An 11,764-nucleotide genomic window follows, 5' to 3' on the forward strand; every position below is an offset into this window, starting at 1 on the left:
ATGCCAACATCCAAGCATCTAAGCAATTATCCCCAGCTTCATGTGACAGCATGCCTCTTGTGCCACCCCTGATCTTTCCTGGGGAAATCACTGATGGCATGTTCCTTCCATGCTCCTGTTCCCCCAAAACCTGGAGCCAACCCTGGATGCCGCCTGGTAGTCACCATCAAGAAAGGGCACAGTAAAATGTTTTTGCATTTGTTCCTCAAATGGGATGAGGCTCAAAGCTACATGTAGTGCAAGAGTACCACTGCGGATTAGTGTCGTAGGCATCTGCTGAGTCTACAATACTGTCACTGCCCCGACCCTTTCTCACACCTCTCTCTTCTCATTGTTCATGCAGAGGCAGCTGCATGTGATGCTCCCTCCCTCTGCCTGAATGAAGCTGCTGCTGCTGCAGCTGGGGCTGATTGCCGCTAATGATTGCCTGCCTGGTTGTGTGTGGGAAAGCAAGTGCCAATAGCTGTTGGGAGCAGCTGCTGCCCAGAGGAGGCAGGCTGATGTTGCCCCAATTTCTTGCTCACCCACTTCCTGATTGATGGCCGCTAGAAGGTGAATCTGTTAGAGAACCACCCAGCGGAGTGCATCTTACACAGGGTCCCCCAAAACCTGGAGCCAGCCCTTGATTTCTGCCATGATGGTTTAGAAATGTGATCTTAGCACTGTTTGGGATTGATGCTCAGGTTTCACCCTGGAAATATTCCTTAGTAGGAAGCTTCCAGAATGTACCTCTGCTCTCCCTTCTTATGTCATTGATGATAGCACCTATTGTTATGTAGCCAAAATGGTGCCACTGATGCTCTGGCATGTGGGGTGGGATCAGTGGGCTTGAGAGAACGCCATGGTTTTCTGAAGCAGAACGACAGTAAAACACAGTGGAGGGAATTGCCAACAATGGCTCAACCAGACAGAGCATTTCCATGGCCACAGAAATAGGTGCGGGGAATGAAATAGAGCATTATAGAAGAGAGCATACCTGACTGGAAACCTGAACAGGATTCTTCAGGGCGGCATCTAGTTTCGGATCTCACTGAGAAAAGAGAAGAGTTTTTGTTATGGTTGTTTATATAATGAGAAAACCTATGGCCACTTGTTGCATCTTCCAGGCTTCATGCTAATGTAACCAGCTGGAGCTTTGGCTGCCATTTGGCACAGAATCACTAAGGCAGGAGCACTTTGGCTCCTGAAGGCCTTGTCCCAACATGGGGAAGATCTGGAGAAGGTGCAATAAATGAGGATGCAGTCACCACAGCACAGCATCACAAGCTACCCCAGCTTCTTTTTGCAGTTGTACTTTTAAAAATTAAGGAGTCCTAGAGGGCTTTGTAGTAGGCTTTGCTGCATGTGAACATCCCAGATTTAGGAATGCCTAATTTTGCTGAACCTAGCAAGTGTGTTTCACTTTCTTGGGATCTTAGTATATAATATGTTATTCTGCTTAATATGTTGAATCACACAACATTTTCCTTTCTGTCTAGATTGCTTAATGATAAAAGGCAACAAGCAAGAGAAGATCTTAAGGGACTGGAAGAAACTGTGGTATGTATTAAACCAGTCTCCTTTGCTTGGTGTCTTCCAGATATATTGGATTGAAACTCCCACAATTCCCAAAACCTGTAGTTTTGAAAAATCTAAAAGCTGTGTTTAGTAAAGAACTTTGCAGAGAATGTACCACCTATTTCACTCTTCAGCGTTATATGCTTCCATATTTTGTGTCCTGAAAGTCAGTGGTTCAGATTGCTTTCTGAAGCACATTTCTTGCATCCTTCACCGTATCCTGGCTTCTTAAAGTGCAGAATACAGATTCATATAGGTGATCTATTCCTGTAGCTGCTGTCTCAAATGCTGTGGACTTTCCCCTCATGGGTGGGTGGCTATCACCTTCTGTATGACGGTAGCTGCAAGGGATGGGACCTGTCATGGGATAGGAAAGTTCACTGAATTTTTTGCCTAAGATTCCTCATATAAAATGTGCATTTTATCATCTTAAAAAGTGTGTGCCTTTTGCTTCAGAAGCATTGTTTTTGCATGCATGCATGCGCGCACACACACACACACAAATCTTATGCAAATTTAATCAAGCAATTAACTAAACCTGCTTAACTGGCAACAGCCCTAGCTTTTATTCTGCTTTTTGTGCACAATGAATGCACATTTTATATAAAAAGAACTAAGGGAATAATCAAATATATGTTTAGATACTTAAAGAGACTACAACTTCAAAATCTCCCATGATGGGAGTTGTAGGACTTATTGATGTCTGGAGGGACACAGGATTCACTGTAAGAGATTCCGTTTTCCATGTATTGAGAAGAAGAAACAGTGTGACTTCAATTTCTGTCTTTCCTTTAAGCCAGTGTAACACCACAGTAATTTATTTAGACTATTTCCCTTCTTGAGCTGTCTTTATGTTTTCCCAACAGCTTGCTTGGTACTGCAATCATATTAAGATAATATTTTATTTTTAAAAATATATTTACAGGCTCGAGAGCTTCAGACACTCCATAACCTACGCAGACTCTTTGTTCAAGACCTCACCACTAGAGTAAAAAAAGTAAGTTAAGATTCTGTGGTGCAAAGGCAGAATTCAATTCAACTTAGCTTCTTTTTATGCTATTTGCCAATGATATGGGTATAATGCAGTAGAGTACAAATACTTTATATTTGAATACTTACAGATGGATATGTATATAAACAGACTATGCCAGAAACTGCTCACCCTGAGGGCTACTAATATGCCTGGAAAGAACAGTACTTCAAGTCATGATGTTAATTGTGGCTTTACAACCAAGCGTATAGTATAAATCAATGATTCCTAAACTGCAGTTCACAGACATCAGAGGTCTACAGAGTATTTTCTGGTGGTCCTTGATACTTAAAATGCTGATGGTGCGTTTCCAGGGCAAACTATGATGAACAGGGAGCTAAAACTGTAATTCTTTCTTCTTTTGAAGCAGTTGAAGGAAGTATAAGGGGGGAAGGGGAAGGGATGCTGTGAAGCAGATAGGTCATATTGGGTAAGTTTGCTTTTTTCCAACAGGCAAACAATATTGCAGACTGTGCACAAAACTTTCCACTACCTAACATTTCATTTATTAAATTTCTATACCACCCTAAAGCTCTTTGGGTGATTTATAGAGATTAAAACCCTAAAGATACATCACATGCAATGCTTTCTCTTTAACTTCACTCTGTTATTGAAGCAATACAGCTACATCAGAGTATAGAAGGAAGTGAATTTTAGCTGAAATCTTTTATGCTGTCTCTCATGGGATCATGATTTGCTGGAATGAGAAGGCTGGGTAAACCCGTAATACAATACACTTTACAAATCACTAGAAGAAATTTTTGGCACTGGAAGTAGGGGTTGTTAAGCAAATAATTTATTGAAAATAAGACAACCACAGCAGTAGTATAACAGTGTTTTGTTCCTTGGTTTTTTGTTTTTGTCGAGGTGGCAACAGCAATTAGTTCTTAAAATAGAACAGTTGCTTTAAAAGTTAGTTTGTTTGCAAACAGTTTAAACCATTAGTTCCCTAGGCATTTAAAAACAGCTTTGATAATAATGGTTTTCAATTTGACTCTCTAATTGGTAGTACATTTACATTTGTATAGAAAAAATAGCATAATCTACACTAATATGAATTGAAATCTGATTCCCCAAACCTCTTCTCTTATGTAATGGCAAAAGTTCTCTTGCTTAATTAAGGCCATTGTGGAAATACTGAAAAGAGTAGCTTTCTGGTGAAAATTAAATATCTGAAAATCAGAATGGTATGACAGACCATTTAAAGGCTTAGCTTAATATTTGGGGCTAAGGTTTTGTTTTGTTTTACTTGAACTGTGCCCATTTATAGCCTTGTAACTTGTTTAGAAATCTGAACATCCAGTCAGACTGAAATGCTGTGTGTTTACCACTTTTACAGCTTTAGCTTCACCTGCTGGCACAACACTGCAGTCTGTATTAGTATGGTATGTCCTCCTTGAGAAGATAGATCTTGCCACACAATGTTATAGCTTGCAATCATGGTGTATTTTTTTAATTCAGAGAATTAGTTCTAATTTGGTTCTTTGCCTACACAGAGTGTTGAATTGGACAGTGATGATGGAGGTGGAAGTGCTGCTCAGAAACAGAAAATTTCCTTTCTGGAAAATAACCTGGAACAACTTACAAAGGTTCACAAACAGGTGTGATTATTACTGCGTTACTCCTGTGGACTGATGCTCTTATCTAGACTACCACATGTTCAAGAGCCATGGCCTGAGGGCTGCTGCTTGTTCATTTTTATTCTAGAGTAGTCACAGGAACTAGCCTTGTCTTTCCCCATCCTTCCAATCTGAATCAGACCCACAGTAGCTTAACCAAGCATCGGTACCTGCCATGCTATGGTCCTGATTCACAGAACCCCCTCTGTATATTCTAGAATAAAAATATGGGGAAAACCTCACACGAACTGATGTCAGCTTTGGCCCTAAGGTGACAGGAAGATTATAATCAAAGTAACAGGTGGCGTCTGACTGGATTTCAGCATATGCGTCATCCAATAAACAAGCAAAAATACTATAGCAACCTCTAAGAGCACAAAACCTTACAAGAATACAGTGGATTTGTTACTGGTTTAGTGGGCCTTGGCTAGATCAGCCAGAACGGGTCTGTTGAAAATGTGGGAGGGAGAAAGCAATCCGAATTCTCCTGTTTTGGGACTGTGGAATTCCCCTTCTTAGGGAGGAACATTTCTACTTTAAAACTTAGTTCATTTTAATGCAAACACTAATAGGACATTTACATGCTGTTCTGCTGCTGTTACCATCCAGATGGAGGCTGGTCCAATGGAATTATTAAAAACAAAATGCTTTCTTCATGTCTGGCAGAATCTGGATGGTATCCCATCTTGCCACTGTGACTATGCTGGTTCCATTGCATTTGCAGGACCCCCTGTGGACACCACAGGAATTAGTGCTTCCAAAAGGAATCCTGGAAGCACTTGTTCCTGGATGAGACGGATCAGTAGAGCTCCTTTCTTCAAGCTTGGCTGACCCATCCCATTCCAAAACTGAGTGTGTCTGCTTCTTTCTTACTGGTTCAGGATTGTTGTGCCCTCATTGCAGTAGCAGTAAACCCCATTAGCATGCAGGCTAGACTAGATACAGGCCTGTGAATCTGGTTAGGCCATTAGGCTTGGGGCATTGATAGTTTGAGTAATGTGACAAGCAGGACCCCTCAGAGGAACAATTGGCAACATCCTCATGGCTGCCTGTAAATGTTAAATCCACAGAGATGGCCCAAAAGGATTTCGACGAGATGACAATTCAGATGGCAGGCAGAATGTTTGAAATCCGCTTACCATGTGTGTTGGGCCAACTATGGTCTTCAGATAGGATTTGTAATTTTTAAAAGCTGTATTCTTTGTTCCCATCAGCATATTCCTTCTTTTTTCCTTTACCCACTCTTTCTTTACTTTCTATGGAAATCTTCATAATGAGTAGAGGCCTGCTCATTAGTAACTAGCATGTGCATGAAACAGGAAAAGTGCAGGGAGACTGGCCATTGAATGCCATCATGAACTTGTATCCAGTACTTTATTGTGGCTTCTAGAGATTTTTTGCCTTCAAATAAATCTGGTCTGGCACAATTAATGAATTACTCCATTTATATGGATTTAAAGGACTGGGGAAGAAGGTAGCATGTCCTGTCATCAGGCAGAGATTTTTCCCCAGAAGCTGCTATCCAAACAGGATCTATATGGTGGCAGTGGCTGCTGCCCTCAAGAGCCCCATCTCACTGAATTTTTTGCAGTAAAATTCTATCCATAATCAAATAAGTTTTTAATGTTTTACAGTTGGTACGTGATAACGCAGATCTTCGTTGTGAACTTCCTAAGCTGGAAAAACGACTTCGAGCTACAGCAGAGAGAGTTAAGGCCTTGGAGAGTGCCTTGAAAGAAGCTAAGGAGAATGCCATGCGGGACCGGAAACGATACCAGCAGGAGGTTGATCGCATTAAAGAGGCGGTGAGGGCCAAGAACATGGCGAGGAGAGCACACTCTGCTCAGATAGGTATGTATTATTCCACAAGGGATTAGTAATAATGGTTATCAGCAGAATATTGTGCATCCTGGGAGTGTTTTGGACCTCCTGTATTCTCCTGTATACTGCATCATGTTGTGTAGCGTGGTGTGGTGGCACGGGACTGGGACTCAAGCGATCTGGGCTCTAGTCCCCACTCAGCCATGGAGCCAAATGGGTGACATTGGGCCAGTCACAGACCCTCAGCCCAGCCTACCTCACCGGGATGTTCTTGTGGGGACAAGATTTGAGAGCAGGAGGAGGTGAATGATTTAAGCCTCCTTGAGTTCTTTTCTTTAAATAGGAAAAGGGCAGAGTATAAATCTAATAAATACATGCATGCATGCATGCATACTTACAGATTCTGTTCTTGTGATCCACCAGAAAGCTTCAACTTTTGGGTGATAGAGTAATGTAATAAATTAATCTATACAATAATCTTAGTACTTTCTTTCACCCTTGTCTAATCATTGATGGTCAAGGGAAGAAATAGAGCACAATACCAGAAGGGTTTTGATGCTTGCCTTGCATCATAGAATACTATCACTATTCCACTTCTGGTAGCCTTATTGCAACATTTCAGGCAGTTCCACCATTATATACCTTGAGGCAAACTCAAAGTGAGACACAAGCATCAAACATAATTTCCTGGCACTGCCACACAAATACATCCATCAGTTGCTAAAAATAAGGCTCCTTTACTCAAGCTTCATGGTCTGTCCAAAATTTTAAATTCTAATTGCACAGCACAGTTTTGGCCAAAAGAGTTAGCAGCTGTTGCATTGCATGCCACATAGCGATTGAATAGTGCTAGCATGTCCACAAATGCTTCAACTTATTTGGGTGACCAGCCAGAGTATTGACCTGTATAAGCTGAAGGGCTTGGTCTGCTGCTTAGGGAACTCCTGTACGCTTTGGGTGCCAAACATATGAAAAATTGTGCATCTGGGGTAAAATAAGGACATGCCTTGGTCTAGAACAGGGGTGGGAAACTTCTGGTCCTCCAGATGTTTTTGCCTGCAACAATAGCTATACTAGCTAGAGCTGATGGAACTCAATAGGTCCACAAGTTGCCCATCCTGATCTAGAGAGTTTGAGTTTATGTCTTCCCAAGGCAGCATACAATGGTTATTATTCCTAAAATATAACAAAAGAATAATTGGTTAAGAGTGTGGGACTCAGGAGATCTAGGTTCGAGTCCCCACTCAGCCATGGTGCTCACTGGTGACCGTGCCCGTCAGATTCTCAGCCCAGCCTACCTCATAGGGTTGTTGTTGTGAGGATAAGATTGAAAGGGGAGTTATGTAAGCCTTCTCAAGTTCCTTGAAAGGAAAAAAGGCAGGATAATATAATAAATTATATAAAATATAATTGAAAATATAAAGGTCTCTTTTTCTTTTTAAGCAAATAGTGTAGGAACATACCCTTGGAATTGAGTTCTGCAACTACAAGGCCATCACAGAAAAGACCCTGTTTTTGTGATTCCCAGCCTCATAAACAATAATGGAGGGACAACAAACAGCACTTCTGTTGCTGATAAGATCCTGACAGATTTGATATGAATTTAATAATTCTTGTATGTTTATATCCAATGCTATGTTAGTGGGAAAATAATAAAAATTGACATTGTTCTGCTAGCAGTTGCAGAACAACTAGCATCCAGAACAACTAACCTAATAAAGTCAGAATGCTTTGCAGAAGCAACGTACTGGATTTGCCAGATGCAGAAATTTGTGTGTGGTGATAGCCAGTCTGGGCTTTCTGCAGAAAGAAAAAGCAGGATATAAATGCTGAAACAAAATAGAAAGTGGTATGCAGCTTATCTAAACCAATCTCTCCCATGACTTTAATCTTTCTCTTTGCAGCCAAGCCTATACGCCCTGGTCATTATCCAGCATCTTCTCCAACAGCCATTCATGCCATTCGAGGAGGAGGAGGATATTACCAGAACATGAAATAAATTCCAGGTAAATCTGTAGTTCCACATTGCCACTGGCTCCCCATAGCCCTCCATTATACCAAACAAAAGTACTAGCTCAGCTACTGTATGGATCTTAGTTGGTGCCTTTCCTGAATACCCAAGCACTACAATATGTTCAGTCAAAATTTCTGAGGGCAATACTGGGTGTTCCTAGGGATGTCTCCAATGCAAAGATAAGATTAGAGACTGGTCAGATCAAAATTGAAGCTAGGATCTGGGGAGCTATCCTTGCGCACTGGCTTAGATTGGTATACTTTCCTGTTGGCCTTGCTCCATTAAATCTGCCAGACGATTTCAAATCCAACTGGATTAGTTCAATCGAGCAGAAAATAGCTCTCCTGGGCCTTCCCCTTCAGACTGTACTAAATATGGGCTTTGAACAGGTAACGGAAACTATCAAGCAGCGCATAGCAGACATTGAAAAACAGAGCGATCTCAATAGAGCTCCTGAATTCTATCTTGGGGAAGACTACAGACACATTGTAATAGGGTGCACCTATCTCAAACAGTTGGAACTCCATAAACACAGAAGGGCTTTTTCCTTGGCCCACCTTAACGGACTCCCTTCAGCAGTTTTGGAGGGACGGTACAAAGAGATGCCCTGGTCAGGGTGCCTTTGCCCCTGTACTATGAAACAGACAGAAACGGCAGAGCACGTCCTGTTGAGGTGCACTTTCCATAGGGATATTTGCACTGCACTAATTTCCCCACTGATGAATCACTTCCCGGGCCATATGGAACAACAACATATCTATATACTGCTGTCTGACACTAACCCAGCGATAAATACAGTGTCACTAAATTCTTCACGGCCGCAATGGGTGTCCGAAGACAGATCCAGACGGAGTGTGGCCCTACCTAGTCGAACAAAAGACAAAGTCTGGGAATGTCACTGACTTAAGATGACTGATAAGAACTACGGTAGTAGTATGTTGTGTCGAAGTATTTATTAATCTGACTGGGGTTTTACGACAGACAACCTTCAATGCATTTTCTTCTTTTTTAAAATCTATGTATTTATTGAATGGAGCTGGTCTTTGACCATAATAAAGTTCTTATCTATCATTGCCATTGGCAAGCATACTTGAGAGAGGCAAAGGTTGTCCCTGTCTTTTATGGGGTACGAACAGTAGATAACCATTAACTTAAAAACTGCTTGGCTTTTTAAAGTATGGTTGCCTCTTTTGTGTTTTGAGGAAAGGATGAGATAGAGCAACAGTGTCATTTTCAAATGGATTTGATGACCAGATACCTCGTGCTGTCTTGCAGAGAAAAAGCTTATATTTTGTTAGCCAAATAAGTCATTTCCCTCTGAATTTGACACCAAACCATTGGTTTTGCTATATGTACAAAGGATCAGGGGAAAGGTGACCATAGCTGGTTAGGTTTTGATTTCCCTTAGCAGAGACATGCAACTCGAGGAAGCTAGAAAGCAAGGCCACTTACCAGGATAGCAACTCTGTTTGAGCTGTGGATCTGTGCAAGGGTCTGATCTCCAAAAAGCAATGGAAGAGGGATCTAGATACTGGTCACCACATCTCCTTTGGCCTTCCATAATAGGTGCAGAGTGGTAGTGCTTGGGCTACCTCAAATGTCATAATGACTCCTTGTATACATGCAAGCATGAAATGTGAAAAAGTCTTGTATGGCATGCTGGCAGGAAACATTCAGCAGAAAGTGCTCAGCAGCACAAATGCACATGATTTAGCCTTGTGACAATTATTTTAAGGCCCAAGAATAAGACTGTACAGTGAACATTTAAATATAGTGTTTGGGCACGCTCAGCAGATCTCCTGGACTCCAAATACCCACACTGACGCAGAAGCTGCCCTGCCCTGCTGTATTCTAAGACTTGGGATATTCTCTAGCCCAGTTGAGATGCACTTATTGCAGATTATTAAGCTGCACTGTGCATAAGTGTCTGCTCATACACACTGTCTTCACACTGCTCCTTTTTCGTGCACCATGGTTGAAGACTACCTGGTTTAACAGCTTCCCAGTTTAGGCTTCGTAGGAAACAATAGTTACTTAACCAAAATGTGTTGAGGCCCAAGGCTCATGTCGTTCTCCAGCCAGTGAGTGGAGGAGACGCATCTATCTGAACCAAGTCTAAGTAAGTTAGGTTCCTTTTCTTGCCATAACTATGTATGTGGGCAGTGCTATATGTTGCCCTATACAACTGAAGAAAATAATGGCAGTTTGCCAGCTTTCACAACCATGTATTTTTTTTCTTAAAGCATCCTCATAAATAGGTGCAAGTTCTATCATATCATCTGCTCTTGTTGCACACTGTATGTGTGTGATGGATAACAGTGTTCTTTTAGGCGTTAAGTATTTATGGATAAAATGCCTACTTTATTGAGCAAGTTATATGTCATACCTGTACACAAATCATCTGTCATGTCAACTAGTGCCTTTCCATGTTTGCTAATTTTGCTGCCCATGATTGCTCTGATAAAAGTGCAGTTTCATGGAAAAAATTGCTGTAGTTTTCATGTGGTACCAAGCCAAGCCTTTTTTTTTTTCTATTGCCAATTAGGTATCCCACATTTGGGCACAAAGGGAGAAACCACTGAATCTGTAATAAATGGTGTGTAAGTGGTTTAGTAAGAATCCAGTAATAAGCTTGCAAGGGAAGATAAAATGAATGTATATTTGTTTTGTGATTTAAAGAAACAAACTGCTTGAAAGGGCATTGGCAAAAGTGTATTGGCAGAGCAGGTGCAGACACCCTGGGGCAAAGAATGCTAATGATGATGGTAGTGCTAACTATACTGAATTAACTAGAGAGGAAGATGAAAAGGTAGGAGGAAGCAATTCAGTAGCCAACAATAATAGTTAAGAGGGGCAAAGAATGCAGATGTTTAACTTTGACATACAGTTCTACAAAATACTTGGATAATAGCTGCTAGCACTCTTTGAAATGTCTAAAAGGTAAAATGACTGCCTGTTTAAGGACACAGTCCAATGCATGTTGAGACAGAAAGTTGTCCTACAGCTTCCGGCCCTCTTCTGTATATATGACATGAAAGAAGTTTCAAAGGATGGAGCAAAATTATGATCCAAGCACACTATTTCACACATGTGGAAACAAGGCCTGATGATAATTCTTAAGCTGTATTATTGCCATTTTCAGGCTAACTTAAATCGAGGTTACTTTTTCACGGCTTCCCAGGGACCCTCGTGACTGAAGATGGATTTTGCTTGACTTGGTCTTCACCAGGCCAGGGCCAATGGGCAGTGTCCAGTGCTGCCACTCTGCTTAAAAATTGACAGCTTACTAGTGTAAGTGACCTCTAGCACACCATCAGTAATTGAATGCCACCATGCCAGCATAAGCTATTGGTGTTGCATTAGAAGACACTTAAGTTAGCGTAAGCAGAGTGGCAGCACTAGATCCCTGCCCTGTATTCTCTTTGCTTTGTCACATTAGTGACTCATCAGTTTCTGAACACAATCTAAGATGCTGCCTTCATTTCTTAAAGTCTGAGACAATTTAAGCCCAGTACGTGCTCATACTGTTGTTTCCTACGGTTATCTTGGGACATTTTTGTTTCGTGATTGGGGAATCACACGGATTATTCATATCCCATCTGGTACTATTGTTGTGAGATGACTTAAATTTGAAAAGCAAAGTTCCTTTCTTGCAATAACATGCTATTATGGTGTGTATCCCAAATGGCAATTAAGGTGCTCCTATTGTTGTTGAACATGTGA

At 41.3% G+C, this 11,764-nt stretch overlaps 1 protein-coding gene across 1 annotated transcript in view; it reads left to right on the forward strand.

Annotated features, from left to right (window-relative positions):
- The window catches only part of KIF5C (kinesin family member 5C), a 95,773-nt gene that overhangs the window by 81,185 nt on the left and 2,824 nt on the right, over positions 1-11,764 (forward strand). The window contains exons 21-25 of the mRNA XM_044438415.1: positions 1,479-1,539; positions 2,483-2,554; positions 4,084-4,188; positions 5,841-6,057; positions 7,932-8,065. Coding sequence (XP_044294350.1) covers positions 1,479-1,539; positions 2,483-2,554; positions 4,084-4,188; positions 5,841-6,057; positions 7,932-8,026 — 550 coding nt within the window. The 3' untranslated portion in view covers positions 8,027-8,065. The remainder of the gene's footprint in view (positions 1-1,478; positions 1,540-2,482; positions 2,555-4,083; positions 4,189-5,840; positions 6,058-7,931; positions 8,066-11,764) is intronic.

Source organism: Varanus komodoensis, unplaced genomic scaffold (genome assembly GCF_004798865.1).
Source record: "Varanus komodoensis strain SLA01 unplaced genomic scaffold, ASM479886v1 scaffold32, whole genome shotgun sequence".
In the NCBI taxonomy this organism is placed as follows: Eukaryota; Metazoa; Chordata; class Lepidosauria; order Squamata; family Varanidae; genus Varanus; species Varanus komodoensis.